The sequence below is a fragment of the Leptinotarsa decemlineata genome, unplaced genomic scaffold (genome assembly GCF_025532065.1).
Source record: "Leptinotarsa decemlineata unplaced genomic scaffold, Ldec_3_MD MMD2_tig00026299_RagTag_RagTag, whole genome shotgun sequence".
Classification (NCBI taxonomy): Eukaryota; Metazoa; Arthropoda; class Insecta; order Coleoptera; family Chrysomelidae; genus Leptinotarsa; species Leptinotarsa decemlineata.
Window position 1 is genome coordinate 7,218,070 of NW_027412676.1, and position 19,591 is coordinate 7,237,660.

Here is a 19,591-nt window from a genome sequence, read left to right on the forward strand (position 1 = left end):
AAGTTGTTCCTCATTGAAAAATACATATAGATTTGAAGTCATAGCCATCTAAGCGAAGTTTCATTTTTTTACCCATTTTTTTTAATGGGAACTACGGAAAAAAATTGCTTAAAGGATAAATAGACAGCATCCTGTATACGACGGTTTATTTTGAAAGCCTGTAATATTATGAATTACACAACTATGCTGTTAAACACGGTCAGTTTTTTCGAAGAGTAAAAAAATTTTCAAAGTTTTTGGTGCATTTATTTTTATTTTTGAGTAATTTTTGAAAATGACTCAAAATTATACTGTATTGTAACAAGAACTTTATATTCAATAATATCAAATCATAAAACATCAAAATAAAATAGGTATTTCGGAACAAACTCATTGTTTTTCTGAAGATTTTCTTGTCCAAAATAATTCTCCAAAATAATCTCCAGTTTATTCCAAAATACTCATTTTATTTTGATGTTTAGTGATCTGATATTATTGAATATTGAGTTCTTATTACAATACTGTATAATTTTGAGAAACTTTCGGTGTTAACAAAAAATAAAATAACTTTGCACCAAAAGCTTTGAAAATTATTTTACTCTTTAAAAAAATTGACCGTGGTTAACACCATAGTTGTGTAATTTGTAATATTGTAATATTAACCGTCGTATACAGGATGCAGTCTATTTATCGTTTTAGCAACAATTTTTTAGTCCCCATTTAAAAAAAAATGATAAAAAAATAAAACTTCACTTAGATGGCCAAAATTTTTCAAAATAAGAGTACTTTACTCATGTCTCAAAATCAAATATTTGAAAGCTCCTCGTATATTATGTGTGATTTACTGTATTTTGTTGGTGCATGTTTAGTTTTAGGGAATGCACAAACTTTTATCAAGAATAACTTTTTGTCGAGAAACCCTCAATAAATAAGTTTCCCTTATGGTGCATACTTTGGGGATGACACTGTATATACGATAGGTGGCACAGTGGTCTCCTCAAAATGCGTTCTGGTTTAATCAAGTGCCCGAGACTATTTCGGACTGTTTGAGATTTTTTGCTTGTACGCATCATGTCTTGCGAAGTTTCCAAACAGTATCGGATGTTAGAACCAGAACAAACCTAGTAACAAAATATTTTAGTACTTATACGAAAGTACCAAAATTCAACGTTTGGACGAGCATGAGGTTTTATTCGCCAAAATAAAGAATTTTTTGTTCTAGTGAAATAAATAAATATTTCCACATAAGTTGTTTTTTTTAACTTCAGGAAAAAAGGTGATATAAGCTTTGATATTGAGAATGTTATTACGAATCGAAATGCATGATAAAATATAGGGTGCTCCGTTTAAAAAATATCATTTTATGAAAACGCGACTGTCAATTTTTCTTTGTTTCCTGCATCGAAAAGGTGAACAGATCATTGGTTAAATTTGTAATGTGGTTTAATGTTCGAGGATAATATAGGATGAATGTAACCTTTAAGCCCCTTTTCTGTGAACTGAGAATCTTAGAATCGCTCCTATTGTCATTCTCCTTTTGTTGATTTATTTTTAAATCCTTTATTGATCTACATAAAAAACGTAACGTTGTAATGAACGTTTGCTACATGAATTAAAAAATTCAGTTTTATACTTTCCAATATAAAAAGATTCTAGTGTTTTCGTATCCAACTAACCTGGAAACGTTGAATTTAGTTTGTTCAGAAGATTGGGTCCACTTTGGTGTCCTATGATGAAGGGTCTATTATTATTATTCGTGATAGGATTGAATGGAGAAAAGGGATTCTGCAGATTGGCTTGCGGTCGAGAATTTTTATGAAATTCCCTCAAAATGTGTTCTAAACTAAAACCAGGAGGCAAATCATTATTGACATGCTCTCCATTTTGAGGAACTACATAAGGAACAAGATGTATTTGTTGTTTACCGGGCTTGGGCATGCTCGTAGGTGGTAAACTATGAATTTCTAGAACTGATCCAGATGGATAATCACTTATCTCTGGGTGTTGATTAATGAACTGAAGGAGATCGTCTGGATTACCTTGGCCATGTACTTCTATTTCAGAGTGGTCAGAATTGTGATTGGGCTTGATGATTGGTGCCTCTGATTTGGACGGTGAAAATATATTGTTTTCTTCTTGAGGTGGAACTGATTCCAAAGGAGGATGAGGTGTGACAAATATCGAGCCCTTTTTAATTTTACTTTTATCCACGTTCGTAGGACCGAAAGGTCCCAAATAATTATTAATTTTTTCTTTCAAAACGTTAGGTTTGGTGTTGTATTTTACCGGTGATATTGATTTATTATTGAAAGGATTTTCCTCCGGTTCAAGTGTTGGTACATGCCCTAATTCGTTAACACTATCAGTCTGATGTGGAACTTTGTTTTCATAGACAACTAGTGGACCCAATATTTTAGATGGTGTTTTCGGGGTGAAGTATTCCTTGTAAGAAGTTTCTGTCGGAGTTTTAGTATGTCCTTTATCGTTTTCTGTTTCGTTGGGTAATGTTTCTGAAATAAACTCTTCGTCAGCATCCACTCAGAAAAATAATTTAGAAAACGTTTTACTGATCCCATCCCAGTGCCTATGTACATACCAACATATTAACATGAGTGGAAACTAAAGCGTCAGTCCATTTCCTAGTATATGAACATACATCTACTGAGTATCTACACCAGTTAAGCATTGTTGTTAGTAGAAGCAGGAAAGGATTGAATCTTAATCCATATCATTGAAAAATCAGGATATTTTTGGAATTTGGTATCAAGGTTATAATCTCAAAAAATTCAAACTTTTTTCCAGGTAATACTTAAGGGGATGAAATGCTGACATGGATCAATTCAATGAAAAGTGTATAACATGCCGTTGTTCTTATTCAAACATTTTATGTACAGGATCTGTTCAACACATTTCACGATCATAGTAAAGATAGTTTTACTGAAAACTCGACCTAATTCTTGACCCAAATACGTTGTAATTTGTGAATCCAGAAAATAATCACTTCCTGAAGAATTTTCTTATCGTCCACTTTTGAATGTAATTAAAAAAATTATGATACTAAAATTATCTAGAACAATTCGTTCAGGCCAGCCTCAACTTACCTACACTGTAGGATAATAGACTGACACCTATCAGAAAACAACTACCTACTCCCTCGGGCTAATACCCCGAAGGGCGTTGAATTATATCTGACAGGTGTCAGCGCGGGATTCTTCACTGAAGTTATTCCTGCATATGTTGTTGGCAATACAACTGCCGAAATCGATTTTCAATTATTGCAACACATTTGCAGACCGGTTTCGGGCTATTTGGCCACTTGTCAGTGTATCTATCATCAACATGAAGTCGATGGTTTCCCATAATTGAAAATTGAATTCCTTTCAGAATATCATTCCTCGAACTGAGCTGAATCGAACGACCAACAACATGTTTGGCATCGCCCCATCTGCCCGTGAACGAGGTAACCAACCGCATATCCGTAATTTTATTTACAGCCAGTCTTCGATTATGCCTACTCACTTTATGTGAAATGATGATACTGTCTACGTTTACCACTGTTGTGATTGTATTTGTAGATATTATCAATTCAAAGTTATTCTAAACAAACTGAATATTGCTTATTGCGAGGTCATAGTAAACTTTAATTTTATGTCGACTTTTTTCTTGATTTTTTTTCTTCAGATTTAGGGTATGTTATACTTTGTGAAAAAGTCGAAATTTCGAGAAAAAAGCTATGATCTCATAAAACACCTTGTAAAAAACGATATTTCGGGGAAAGTATCGAAATCTCAAGAACTCAATAACAAAAAATAGAAAGTAACCTTTCTACGCGTGTTCCTTACATATTAACCATTTCCTGAATGTTTTTTTTCTTTCACAAGATCTGATATTTTTAGCTTGATTCTGAGGCATGAGGAATCATTATTCATTCAAAGAATATTTCAGACTCACTCAACAGTTTCTGAACCACACAAATTGAAATACTCAAACAGTTTTGTGGAAATTACTTATTGAAATGATGTGTTGACAAAAAAGTGTTTAATCTTATTATATAGGTACTTTAAATGAGTTCTAAATTTGAATATCGGTTTATGTAACATTGTTTGTCCTATTATTTTTTTTATTGTTTAATGGAACTTCATCAAGCTCAAATATAATGAAATAATACTTTCAGAAAAGCCATACTGTATTTTTGCAATTTGACTAGAATGAATATTTTTTAAACAAAATATTATTAAGAGAAAGGATAAAAAAATTTGAAAATATATCTGTTCTGGACACGAATTCGGAAATGCCCACAATAATATCACAATAAACAGTAGGTATTAGTTTCATACATGGATTGATCATATATAATATAGTATTTCCAATACCAATTGGAACAGTATAGAGAAGGAATTCCCGCCTCGACATAGGCGTCGGCATATTATTTTTTAGTGATAGTTTTTCAGTTACTTATTCTTACAATCATAGCAATTGACCACCCCACGAAAAAGTTATCTCAACTGAATTTTTCCACCATGGGTAATTATGAAAAACCGAAATTTAAGGTAGTTGATTTTCGAGTCGAAAACTCTAAAATACAATGAAAACACAAATAATCACACCGAATTCTCGTCTAACATATATTTACAAAATAATAGAGGCCAACAAAATTGCTAGAAAAATCAAAATTCTTTTTCGCTATATTCGGATGAGGTGGAATCATCATCGGGTTGAATAACGATCGGATTTATGGAACTTTGACAGAATATATGTTCTCTTCTTTTATAACGTGGGCCACACAGTTCTTCCACACATCACTATTACCTACTTCATTCACCACTCGCCTTATATTGTCAAGCACTACAGCATTCAAAGTCGGTGACTGATTACATTTCCGCAAGCTTTCTTTCATTGTGGCCCAAACCATTTCAATTGGATTTTACACACAATAGTATGGAGGCAAACGTAAGAGAATATGACGACGTGTTTCACACATCGAATCAATAATATATATTTTTTTTGAAATTACGTTGTTTTATGGTCGCCAGTGATACCTTTTTCGTTGGGATCTTCTCGGGTATTTTCATGTCATGATTTCGCACGAAATCAACAATATCTGCTTTTTTTGTGTTATTGTTTGGTATTGTAATCAATAACCGAGAATGATACGAAGCGTTATCCATAACAATAACCGAGTTTGGAGGAATATTTGGGAGAAGCTGCTCACTGAACCAGGTTTCGAATAAAGCCGCAGTCGTATCTTCGTGGTAATCAGCAGACGAATCTTTTATATTTTTGGCCGACAGAAGCAAAGCGTTAGATACGAAACCACTTTCATTCCCGGCATGCAGAATTATAACACGTCTTCCCTTTGAAGAAGGTGTGTTCAAAGCACAATACTTGGTTTCGTCTACCCAGCCATATTTGACAACATCATGGGTGTCAAACCAAGTTTCATCGAGATAGATTATATGTCTGCTGGATTCTCGGTAGCTTTTCATTCGCCTCAAATATTCTTGTCGGAGTTGAACAGTGCGTGTCGATTCCATTACGACCATCCGATTGTTCAATTTTTTATATTAAAATCACAAGACAATAAGACACCTCGTAGAGTTTCTAACGATTTGTAATTGTAATCGGGATAGTCGAGTAATTTATACCAAATCATTTCCAAGGTTGGTACTTCATTTTTTTGGTATATACCATAAATTGTGCGCCGAATCACATCTTTTGTAGCACCATCAACGTTTGCGAATTTTTTATTCCTTTGTTTTCGTTTCATTGCATGGTCAATGACATCCCCTATTTTAATGACTCGAAGAACTGTCGAACGATATAGTTGCGTTAACTCGCATATTCTATTCACAATAGCATTCTGTGAAGTGTGACAGTTTTCCTTCTTCAATCATTCATGAATATTTAAAATTACACGCTGAACTTGAACATGTAAGTCCTTATTTTCAAATTCCGGATCCCTGTCGATTGACATAGATTTATCACACGTAATGTTATCATTTGTTTCAAAAGGTCTCCAGAAAGCCATATTGATGAAAGTACCCAAAAACACTAAGATTTTCACGATGAGATTGGAACCTCTGGTATAAAAGTTGAAAACTTTTTCGCTAACAAGGTTAGCATCTTCAGGAGAAGCAAATTGATACTGAATCTAAAGACAAGGCTTAGCTGTTAATATACCTAAAGTTTTTTGGTCCGATGTGGACTTTGTTTGTTAAATGATGATTATCCTAATTGATTTTTCGGTAATTAACTAGTGGAACCACTATCTGCAAATTAATTTGTCCGCTTTTTAATTTATTGTTGACAAATTAATTTGCAAGTAGTGGTTCCACTAGTTAATTACCGAAAAATCAATTAGGATAATCATCATTTAACAAACACATTTAACAAACACATCGGACCAAAAACCTTCAGGTATATAAACAGCCAACCCTTGTCTTTAGATTCAGTATCAAATTTGCTTCTCCTGAAGATGCTAATCCTGTTAGCGAAACGCGCGACGAGTGCAAAAATATCAGTTTGATGTTAGGGTAATTGATCTCTAGAAAAAGTTTTCAGAAATCGGTTTGCAAAACCACTCACTACCTCACCTAACCCCACGAACACACGGCACTGATAAAGAAATATTGTGAAACGGACAAAAAATTAGTATTCAGCCAATCCAACTAGCCGAGCCTTTACCCCTCAACTACATTTGATAGCACGTTTACTAACTATCTGGGCGACTAGGGGCCACAAGCATAAAATGTTTATGACTGTACTCTTATTTTTATTGCCGTTCCAATTGGGAATGGATAGACTCTACTTGTTGTGTTAAAAACTTCTGATGAAGAATAATAATAAATAAATTAATATATGACACGAGAAAGGATTATGGAAAATCAGTAATATTATTACTTGAGTGGGAACACACCTAAAAATTTCAATATTATCAACTAGATGGAATGGTATATTGTCACAACCAAGGTGTAACATTTTGATTGTATGTTTCTGAATATGTGAACGTATTCACAGTATTTTTTTCTAAAAAGTTTTTTGTACATTAACTTGTGAAAATAATTTGTGTTTTCGAAATAGTTTCCAATGGGACCTGGATATTTCATCGTCAGAAGTTTCAGATAAGTTGGATACTTTTATTTGTTATTGTTATTCGTAAAATTCAAATCCAAGTCTGTTTCAAAATCCGTCACCTGGAGAAATGTACAAAGGAAATACAAGACCTAATCTTACTGAATAAATTGCTAGCATACCTGCATCATCTGGGTTGCATACCCAGTACTTGCAACAATCATCTTCAGGAATATGACCTATTTTGGCGAGATTCTGGGGACACGGTAAATTTGGTGGCGGAAGAGCTGTTACTGGAGGACATGTGTTTTGGCATTCGACATGGCCCATCTCACAGTAGCATCGTTTTTCGCAGCCAGTTATGTTAATAGGCACTTGTTCCCAGTTTTTGTATGTCGCTCCCTTATAGTTGCAAGACCCATTATTTTTGCATCTTATTCTTTCGGGGCAGCATTTTGGTGGGGTCGGAGTGAAGTCTGGTGGTATGGTTTCCCATTCCACACAATTAGGATCTAATACGTCAACTCCGAAGTAAGTTGGACACTGAATTTTCAAACATTTCATTCCTCCTTCTTGGCATACACACAGAGCCGTGCACTCATCATTGAATTCATCGCCAAGTTTGAATAGTTGACCCTTGTACTGGCAACCTTTCGAATCATTCTTCGTTTTATCTCCAGGTTTTGGATCAGTAACGAAATTCTGGATATTGATAATGTCATCTGTGTTTTCCAGCCTCAAATATTTTGCGTCTCGTTTAGCGAGCACATAACCTCCTTGTACTATTTTGAATTTTCGCCATGTAGTTTTGTCGTCACTTATTTCGACTACCATACCAGCGTCGTCGTCAGAACTTGAATCGAATTTCATTAAGATCGTAGTTTCGTTGACGAATTTGGCAGATAATATCTTTCGTTTATGACTTTCATCATACTTCTCCGGATCATTGTCGTCAAGAGTAACATCGCATAGTATTTTTTTGCAACACGAATCATTAGGGTCAGGCACTTCAACACATCTGTCGTTCGTTTTGTTTGAGGGTGGGCATCTGAAATAAATTATTAATTACAAGTTTAAAAATGTGTTTCGACCTCAAATTAATATGTGTTCGATTGAAAATTGTCAAATGTCGAAGAAAATGGCAACTTTTTTTGAGGAGAGCCATGTATCAAATTTAGAATGTGTAGATGGGCCAGATTCATATGAAAAAAATGTACCTACTGACTTATTATAACATTTTATTTATTTAATTACCTATGTAGTATATAATACTAGTACTATGTGGCTGTATCGCTGCTGTTCCAATGTTTTGACAGAATCACAATCAACGAACTTAGGCGTGCGCAGCGTTATAGAACAGTGCTTTCAAAAAATCGTTCTACAGCGCCATCTAGCGGCGAGTTACAGAAAAATTGATAGCCTAAAAACCTTCTCTATGAAAAATTACTTATACATGCCAAGTTTCATGACGATCGGTTGAGCGACGTAGAAGTTTATAACATACCAACCAACCAAACAACCAACCAATCAACAAACATCCATTTTTATATATTAGATACGATTGTTGAAAATCGTATCAAAGTTATAAACGAGGGTAATTCTTTTGAGCTCGAGGATCCAGATATCTTACTTCTTTTGTTTTTAACAAGCTCATTGATGTCAGGTATTATATTCGTTGTAATTATTTTAAAAAATCATTGGAGATGTTCATTCATGTCTTCTGCGATGTTTGTTCTTTATTTATTTTCATGACGGAAAACATCTGCTCGCATAAATAGGTGCTGCATGTTTTTTAATTCCGGGTAGTTAACCAAACTCTTGAAATATTGTGTATAAAATGAAAGAGCGTTAACTTCTTTGAATTTTCCTTTCAAAATAATGTCCGATTGAAGATCTATCAACTCCATTTGCAAACGAACTGATGCCTGTGAAGCTTAAAAATTGAATGTATTGTTTAAAATTGGGAATTCTATTTCATTCATTTTGTGGAAGTCTTCAAAATGATTATTGAATTCCGTGATCACATTTTGCAGAAGTTGAGAATATTGATCCAATTTTTTTGGATCACCGTGCCAAATCTGTTCAAAAATAATTTTAAATGAGAAAAATGATTCAAACACTTTTATACCTAATTTGCCCACAGCCCCAACTTTGTTTTTTCCCTGAAACTTTATATTCAAGTCAAGTGTTTATTCATATCTACCAGAAAGGGAATTCAACCCGCCAGTCATTGTCATAATCAATTGAGTTGCTTTTTTCTGACATGAAAGCTTGCGAAATGCAAAATATCTTTCTAAAACTTTTCGTCCAAATCTTGTAAAAACTGCTTGAACTGTCGGTGCACCTTGATAAATTTACAATTTTAATTATATTCTGCACATGGTCCATTTTTAAATGTTTGGATGCCACCATTCCTGAAAAATTATACAGGGAAATCCCACAAAATTCCTTGACGTTTTATGTTTTATTTTGATTACAGTGCCTGAATGTTTGCCAGCCATGGCAGGAGCGCCATCTGTAGTTGTGCTACTAAGTTTATTAAAGTCGAGTTCATATTCTGCTATCGAATGCTCCATTTCAGAATAAATATCACTTGCTATTGTAGTACCTGTCAATGGAACGCACTTTGCTAGTTCTTCAGTTGTTTCAAAGTTACTGTTGATACCTCGTATAAAAACAGCAAGTTGATCTGTATCAACGGTATCAGTACTCTCGTCAACAGTCAGTGAAAAGTTTGTAAATTTCTTGATTTTCTTCTTCAATTGAAGAATCAAATTTTGAGATAAATTATTTATTCTTGAAGCAACAGTGTTTCTTGACAGCGAAATATTTTGAATTATTGACTTTTGAAATGGAAATAAAACATCGTCAACTTTCAGCAGACGTTTTTAATAAATTCACCATCAGTGGAAGGTTTTGACCCAATTCTAATCCAAAAATAAAACTTGATTTCAGGCCATCTTCGCTATCATTATTGTCTTTAGTAAACTTCGATTGTTAACCTTGAAGTTCAGATTTAGGTAAAAGATGATAAGGAAACAGCTGCATATTTTAACATATATTTTCATGAAATAATTGACAGTATTCCCAAATCAGAGTTCACTATTAATCTAGAAGAGCCCAGTAACATTTTTAGTAGTTTCGAATTAATGAATAAGAAGGGTTTTCGAATTGATACTATTATAATAAAATTTTATGAATGCATCATAAAAGCTGGTATATTTTCAAAAGCATCAAAAACAACCACAATAACGCCAATAGAAAAAGTCATAAATATAATTGAATGCTCTGAATTCAGAACTATCAATACTCTACCTAGAGCTGAAAAATTCTCGGAGTTGGAGCGAGGAGCTAACTATTGAGTTGGCTCAGAAACTATTTATTAGATATGTAACAAGTTACAAAGAATAGACAATGAATATTAATTAAAATTGAACGTGAGTTGTGAAATACCACAGGGATCCATTCTGGGACCGTTGTTGTTTCTAGTTTATTCAATTGATATACAACACCGTCATTATTCTAATTATTTCCATTTATTCGCTGATGATACGCTTGTGAGTATAAGTGATAAGAATCTGAAAATCGCTGTTGAAAAAATGAATGATACACTTGTAAAAATATCTCAGTATTTAGTAACGAACAAACTGAAACTTGAATCTCCAAATCTCTAGCAAATGTTAGCAGTTGTTGAAAACTTGCGTTTCTAACAACTGGCTGAGGCTGGTTCCCTCATAGCTCATCACGACTCTGATGAATGAGGATTTGTGGAGTAATTCACTTCATTTCAATAGTTATTTTATGTATATAAAAAATGAAACCCTGAAAAAATCCATTTCTTCTCAAGAGTTTCTCAGCATCTCAGCAATAATAGTCTATAGAACCATTCTACAACCAAATTCTGAATGTTGTCCAACTTTGCTGTATTTGTTTGATTTGAATAAAATCGCCACACTATAAAAATTACAAAACCATGCTATGAGAATTATGTTGAGTTGTCCTGAAAAGCTCACAAACTGACTGAGCATAATTTCTTTTGCCGAAGCTACCGGTAAGATTATTTTGAGATGATATGTGTGTCTGTAATTTTTTTTAACGATCCTAGATATTCAGTAGAAAAGATATGAATTGTATCGCATTTACTCCTTTTTTCATGCATATAATTTTATTATTTATAATACCGTGCAAGCTTTTTGATTTTTTTTTTCATTAATAAAGCACAAAATTCAATGAAATACAGAATATTCGTAAGAGTTTTTTCTGCATTATAAATGAAGATGTTTTTATACCCAAAATAATTTTTTTCGATTTGTAAATTTCATTATGTGCTTTGGCCAAGGTTTGGTACGATATTTCATTGCAACCTTCACTATCAAGTGCCCCTCAAAGTCAAATAGAGGAGTCACCCTTGCATAATGTTGAATAATCTAAAAGTATACGCACGCGAATATAAGTGAATAATTCAGTATGGTGCTGATAACGAGTGTTTTTGCCCGAATTTGTGCTGTTTGTGTGACTGGAATTGAAACACTCTTTCTATGTCAAAACTATTTTCCGGGTTTGCTGACAGTAGTCTGTATGTTATCACGCCTGACGCTTCGTCTTCTACTGAGATTTACCTTTAAAAATACGATGAGCCAATGGACGAAGTGTTCTGGTTGTTCTCAAAGCAGATACTACAGAATCAATCAATTCAAAAACGTTTATTGGTTGGTTTTAACAGAGGCTTGGATTTGAGTGGTTTTGTTTGTGGAGCTCCAAATTCATTCATGTGGTGGTGGAAGTGGCTTCGTTCCTATCTGTATCTGTATCTGTAGAGTAGGGAGGGTGAGTGTAAGCCCACGCACTTAGGCCACATGTGACCCATTGTACATCCTCCCGAGGAGTTGTCCTCCTAGGTCGTCGTCCATCCTGTCCTTTCCAGGAAGGTGGACAGGTCGCTGGGAGACATCTCCTTTATATCGGCAGGTGTAGGCCAAGACTCGCCGAACACACACTCTCTTATTGACGATAACTCCGGGCACTCGCACAGGATATGCCTGACAGTCTCATCTTCCTGTTCACACATCCTGCATAGAGGTGTGTCCACTAGCCCCATATTATGTAGGTGTTTCCTTAGCTGATAGTGGCCAGTCAGAAATCCTACTGTAAGGCGTAGATTTTTCCTGGTCATCGCCAGATATTTCTTCGGCGCCAGCTTCCCAGGGTCGCCCAAGGTGATCCTGGCAAGATTACATCCTTTGATTTCATCCCATCTCTTTAAAGATTGAGCATGGGTGTAACATTTGACTAGTTCCGCAATTGTCGATGTCATCAGGCCGTGGGTGCCACTTGGTCCTAAAATTCTTAGTCCAGCCGCTTCCTTGGCTAAAGAGTCGGCAATGCGATTACCTTTACTCCTTTCGTGCCCTTTAACCCACCTCAGGATAATGTTATTATCTACCGAGGCTTTGGCTAAATCTTGGTGGCACTCTAGTGCTAGCCCTGAAGTAACACGGTGTCTGTTCAAGGCTAATAGTGCTTGTCTGCTATCAGTGCAGATTGTTATGTTTTTGCCAGAAATTCTTTTCTTGGTTATTTCTTTTGTGGCGATTGAGATACCAGCCAGTTCTGTTTGGACCACGCTGGTATTTCTTCCCATTCCCCATTTAATCCTTAGGCTTCGTTCCTATTGGTTGAATTAAATTACCTGATGCGAGATCAATTGAATGCTCCAAGAGAGAGACAAACATAGAAGGCCAACCAAGCAGAACCAACGTCCACCTCCAAAAGTCGCTGTCAGGCGGCTCCGGTAAATATTTTTCTCAGCAGATAACAAACACTTTCTTCTCAGGTTCAATGAGGAACACTCGACCGCGATCTCTCTAAACAATAGTCTCCGGTTAATTTTTGGGGACCCCACGCAAAAATTCAGTTAGGAAAGCCAAGATAAAGCAAAACATTAGATTAGAAAGTAAAAGCACCTAAAGGCTGACTTTCGACCGAAGGAGGTCAGATGATAATCTTGCTGAAATACCTATCAGCAAGTTGAGGACCGCTCCGGAGAAGCGGGGGTGGATGGACGCAATAGGATGTTCTGCACACAGTAACCGTGTGGGGACGATTTCAAGTCAGGGCACTCAACCCGGGAGGGGGAATGGGGGGCAATTGAATACGGGTGACCAGATTTTATTAATGAAGATTTCTTCTTCTTCTCGGTTGAAATTATTCTGTGCTTCTCCCAAGGGTGGAAACTATGCCATGACTTCAACCAAGATACCTTATCAGGACATTATCGCGAGTGTTCTGAATCAGGAATTCGTTTTTTGCTGAACGGCATTGCTGAGGAAATCCGTATTGATACGTCGAAGATCTTGACTCGCGCGAAACCACCCAAGGCCAATACAATACGGAGAGGAAGCAAGGCGGTGAAGAATCTGAATAACGACAAGGAAACGTAACTGTTGTGAGGAACACCGGGAATACAAGAAGAAAATTAATTCCTTATTTGATCCAGGGACATATAGGAAAATCAATCGGTATTTTGAGAAGAACGATTCATCTGGCCTGTTCATTAGGTTTCAAATTCGAAAATGATGCTTCAAAAATCCGATGCCCTTTCGCCACGTCTATATGGCCTCCCAAATTCGACATATTTTCAGTAAAATGGTGTTTTCCATGAACAAACGAATGGGCTTGCAATGACTAGTAGGCTGGTAAAATTGCGTTGATGACACGTTCGTGGTTTGGCAAAGAACTATCGCTTTCTTGGATTTAATAGAGAACAGACGCAAAATCTTTTTAAAAAATCAGGTAAAATCTGTTTTCCGTTAACCAGGTGTTGCCCCTACGAACGACAACCCTCAGAAGTTGAAACTTGTGTGAACTAAGGACCGAGGTCTTACCTTTTAACGTGTGATTCCTAACATTCGGTCATAGAATGTATAGAAGAATGTATCTGAATGAGAATTCCAACCACCAGCCACGACAGAAGAATGGGATAATCAAAACCTTAGTTGAGAAAGTCCGACGCATTATGTGATCCTCGAGGAACTCAGTCACTTGAAAAACTCTTCCAAAGGAAGTGGGTATGACTAGCTGATTTCGAGCGGGTAATGCGACCCAGAAAATCGAATGCTAAGGCTACTGCAAATACCGTCAGTGGAAAAGTTTTCCTACCATATGTGAAAAATGTTACCGACTGGATCGTGAGAGTTCTAGAAAAACAAACTTGAAAGCGAACTGAGTCCAACTAAAAGCACCAGAGAGAGTCTAAGGTCAGCTAAGGGCCTTGGAGGTCCTTTAGCAACATCGACGGTCAACTGTATCCCGTGTAGCTGTGGATCGGTCTGAACTTTATTCACGAAAAGAAGTATAATTAACCAACTTTTGCCTAGGATAAACTGATAAATCAGCTATTGCGACACAAGAACTTAGAGAAGGTGTTCACGTCATCGTGTTTGAAGAGACCAAAGTCCTCGATAGAACTTAGTTACTCTCCAAGACTTTATAAGGAGGCGATAAAATTCAGAAGCAGAAAAATAGTTTCAACCGAACGGAAGAGGAAATCAACATTGTTGAAACCTGACTACTTGTAATGAATTGCACTCCTATATCATTCAATCCAACCAATACTATAGTATCTGCTTTATGGACAACCATAGCACTTCGTCTGTTGTCTGATCGCCTTTGATAATGTATACCGCAGAAGTAGACGAAATGTCAGGCATAAAAACTTGCAGACCATACCCAACAAACCTCGAAAATAGCTTTGACACAGTTATCTTCAGCCGTGGAAGTTTACACTCTTTGAAATAATCTTTCCCTTTTGACATTTTAGTAAGTACCATTTTTCCAAAAAACTTATCATAAAAATCCCCTTTTTGTATGAGTTTAACCGTACGAAAATTCTTGAAGCCAACATTACTGAAATGTGGGAATCACTCCTAACTTCCGATTTGAAATCCACCAGATAGGTAGGTAGGTATAAAGTCATGCATTGAATATGTGATGTATGAACACGGATGTTTCACTTAATGAATGTAAAAGACAAATATCCTTACTTTTTGCATATCCTGGAATTTCAAAACACAGCCACTGAAAATGTCCATGATAACAATTACAACAATAAAAACAGAAAATAATGAACATAAAAATGAATGAAGTCAAACCAGAATTGAGAAAAGAATTGAAAAATTTCCAAATGAAATAGCCGTTTCACTTGAAATAGCCGAAAGTAGAGGTGACTTGAAAATACACACATCGGAAAAGTCTAGGGATATTTTTATAACATACTAAATATCATAAAAATAAATGCATGAGGTCGTTTAATTTCGATTAAATTGGTACACTCGACCACCCTGTAGATTTCTATGGGTTGAACAAAGCCTGCAAAAACGGTAACTAATCTTTTATCAAGTTTTTTACAAACTGTAGGTTTTCGGCTGAAATGAATAATCTGAAAGTGTTGAGTTTGTACATTCTATGCAGTTCTTGCTCAGCAATTAAACTGGAAATATTGTGCTTTAACATGGAACGCCATCACTTATCATTAGCTGAGATGAATAGAGCTGTAGGGCTTCTTCAAGGTGGCATGCGACAAAATGATGTAGCTCTTCGTTTGGGGGTCTCCCAAAGTGCTATCAGTCGATTGTGGCGGCGTTTCCGTGAAACTGGCAGTCCAGCCGAACAACATCCAGGGCGAGGACGCGCTACTACTGCAGTTCAAGACCGATTTTTGGTCTTAACCGCAAGAAGACAACCGACAATCACAGCACCTGAGTTGGTTAACGTGTTGCAGCAGACGCACCAGGTAACCATTGGTCGTGATACTGTCAGAAATCGACTGCATGAAGCAGATCTCCACAACAGAAGGCCACTTAGATGTCCACCTTTGTCGAGAGGCAATCGCGGTAGAAGATTAGAGTGGTGTCAAGAACATCAAAACTGGAATGCAAATGATTGGGCCACAGTTTTGTTTACAGACGAATCCAGATTTGGATTTCATCCAGATTCTCGTCGATTAAGATTGTGGAGACGACCTGGAAATAATGAACGTTTGAGACACGTCCAGGAAGTCCACACATACAGAGGTGGTACAGTAATGCTATGGGGCGGAATCATGATCGGCGGCAGAACCGATCTCGTTTTTCCAAATTGTTCCCTCACAGCTCGACAGTACCTCGACACCATTCTTCTACCTATCGTCCGTCCGTTTGCTGGTGCTGTTGGCGAAAACTTCCACCTAATGCACGATAATGCTCGTCCACATGTCGCGCGTCTAGTGACTGACTGGCTCACCAACGAAGGAGTTGATGTATTGCCATGGCCAGCACAATCACCGGACCTGAATCCCATCGAGCATGTGTGGGACATGCTTCAACGAAGAATTACTCCGCATATGGGGAACATTCACACAACGGTTCAATTGAGAGAGCTTTTAATCGCTGAATGGGCAAATGTACCTCAACAAGACATTGACAATCTCATTTTGTCGATGCACGATAGATGTAGGGCCGTAATAAACCAGCGTGGAGGCCATACTTTGTACTGATTCCAATTTTTTTTGTATTATGATTTTTTTCGGGGTGCCAGAGAAGAGCCATATTTTTTTTTTAGTTTTGCTTATAAGCGCACTCAGTATTTTTGACCATTTAATACATTTTGTTGTAAGTTACATTCGTTTAATAATCACTCGTCAACTTTTTTTCCCTAAAGCGATCTAAAAAAAATTATTGCCATTTTAAATAGATAATTATCAATTATCTCTTGCCCTAAATTTTCTGATTTCCAATTTCTATACATTCCGAAAAATGTCTAACTAATCAATCAAAAACTCTCTGGATCTTGCTTGGAAAAGCCCGAAAGACATTTAAAAAATCGACCTCCAAGTATATGCTAATTTATGTGTTCATTGTGTTCATATGTGGAAATTATGAAAATGTTACTACTAGATAGTTGTATTTTATAGATTTTAAGGTACTATCCTAATATTTATCCAGCCACTATTCGTTCTATGAATTATCTTCAAAATTATAGTTGCCTGATTGCAGAGAACACTGCTTAGAAAGATAAAAAGTGATTTCTCATTCAGCGGTCAAAATTTGAAATCGGTAAAAATTGAAATGAATTGATAACATTGTGGAAATACATACAATTTCATTAACTCAAAGTGTATTTTATAATTCGTCCATGAAATCATCAGAGCGGTGTTCATGTCTTGTTCATGTTCAAAATGTGTTTTTCCGTTAACCGGCTATCGAACCCCTATGAACGACAACCCTCAGAATTCGAAACTTGTGCAAGCTAAAGGCTAATGAGGTCTTACCTTTTAACGTGTGATTATTGATACGAGTTGGACGATAGCAAGTGAAAATCGATCTTTCAGCCTACGGCTAGAACCATCGACTGACACATCAGCTGATTGGCTGAGTGAACAAAGCACCCACATCGAACCGCCCGGCTACCGACCGACTATCTTTAGACACATCAGCTGATTGGCTGAGTGAACAAAGCACCCACATCGAACCGCCCGGCTACCGACCGACTATCTTTACATGAAATAACTTTTCATGTATTTGAGAAAATATTTCAAACAAAATTAATACAGTATCATTATTTTTTTTCAGATGACTTGAGTCATCGGAGATTAACTCAGGATGTATAAACCTCTGAAGAAGCTAGCGACTCGCGCCAGCGAAACGTCAGGAAGAAATTTCAAAAAATCGACGGCCTTCAAACCCGAAAAATAGACACTGAAAGCCTCGGTAGCGAAAGCCTTAACCATTTTGTCAAAATTAATACATATTGACGCTTTACTCACCTTGATTTGCAGTAAACTTTTCCGGCGATCTCACAGGAACAAACTTCTGCACATCCCTTGTTAAATATGTCTCCTCTGTTGTAGGTTTGGTTTTCGTAGGAACATATCTCTAGTGGTTCGGTCTCTAGAAAAAATATCTGAATATGTTAGTAGATGTTTCAATTCGAAGGAATAATTGGCAAGGGTAGTCCCTTAAAAAGGCCCACTATATTATGGTCCCACCACTAGATTATGGCACCTCTAGAAGTTTTTGAGGGAAAATGTGTCATACAGAACTGCGGTTTATTTGAAAACTCATGGATACACAAAGAGAGGTACTTGCAACGAAATTGTTCCAGTAACATTCAATAATGACGCAATTAATTTGTAAACAGTATTCATAATCGCCAGAAAATCCATTTCAAACATTTCGAACATTTATTTTGATACATCGGAGTAATATACATTTTTTATTGAAATCATAATATTTATCGGTTGTTTGCAGAATCTCAAACTGACTATAAAACTGTTAATTGCCCATCAGATTTCCAAAAATAAAAACGGGGTTGAATATCAAACGAGGATACAACACTATTTCCTTTCTTATCAAAAATCACTGAAATGATGCTTCTTTACACGTATTTTGTCAGACATTGACGTCTTGTCCCATTTAAAAGTTAACTACACACATCGGAAAAGTCTAGGGATATTTTTAAAAATGGCAATAATTTTTTTTAGATCGCTTTAGGGAAAAAAAGTTGACGGGTGATTTTTAAACGAATGTAACTTACAACAAAATTTATTAAATGGTCAAAAATACTGAGTGCGCATATAAGCAAAACTAAAAAAAATATAGCTCTTCTTTGGCACCCCGAAAAAAAATCAAAATACAAAAAAAATTGGAATCAGTACAAAGTATGGCCTCCACGCTGGTTTATTACGGCCCTACATCTATCGTGCATCGACAAAATGAGATTGTCAATGTCTTGTTGAGGTACATTTGCCCATTCAGCGATTAAAAGCTCTCTCAATTGAAACGTTGTGTGAATGTTCCCCATATGCGGAGTAATTCTTCGTTGAAGCATGTCCCACACATGCTCGATGGGATTCAGTTCCGGTGATTGTGCTGGCCACGGCAATACATCAACTCCTTCGTTGGTGAGCCAGTCAGTCACTAGACGCGCGACATGTGGACGAGCATTATCGTGCATTAGGTGGAAGTTTTCACCAACAGCACCAGCAAACGGACAGATGATAGGTAGACGAATGGTGTCGAGGTACTGTCGAGCTGTGAGGGAGCGATTTGGAAAAACGAGATCGGTTCTGCCGCCGATCATGATCCCTCCCCATAGCACGTCCTCCTGGACGTGTCTCAAACGTTCATTATTTCCAAGTCGTCTCCACAGTCTTACTCGACGAGAATCTGGATGAAATCCAAATCTGGATTCGTCTGTAAACAGAACTGTGGCCCAATCATTTGCATCCCAGTTTTGATGTTCTTGACACCACTCTAATCTTCTACCGCGATTGCCTCTCGACAAAGGTGGACATCTAAGTGGCCTTCTGTTGTGGAGATCTGCTTCATGCAGTCGATTTCTGACAGTATCACGACCAATGGTTACCTGGTGCGTCTGCTGCAACACGTTAACCAACTCAGGTGCTGTGATTGTCGGTTGTCTTCTTGCGGTTAAGACCAAAAATCGGTCTTGAACTGCAGTTGTAGCGCGTCCTCGCCCTGGATGTTGTTCGGCTGGACTGCCA

The 19,591-nt window shown here is 36.7% G+C and overlaps 1 protein-coding gene across 3 annotated transcripts in view; it reads right to left on the reverse strand.

Annotated features, from left to right (window-relative positions):
• Positions 1 to 19,591, reverse strand: part of sas (stranded at second) — a 99,613-nt gene that overhangs the window by 18,025 nt on the left and 61,997 nt on the right. For 2 of the 3 annotated variants that reach the window (XM_074180790.1, XM_074180789.1), the window contains exons 4-6: positions 17,852 to 17,975; positions 7,233 to 8,098; positions 1,656 to 2,489 (exon numbers count right to left, since the gene is read on the reverse strand). In XM_074180790.1, the coding sequence (XP_074036891.1) occupies positions 1,656 to 2,489; positions 7,233 to 8,098; positions 17,852 to 17,975 (1,824 nt within the window). The remainder of the gene's footprint in view (positions 1 to 1,655; positions 2,490 to 7,232; positions 8,099 to 17,851; positions 17,976 to 19,591) is intronic. The other variant, XM_074180791.1, reaches the window with a different exon arrangement.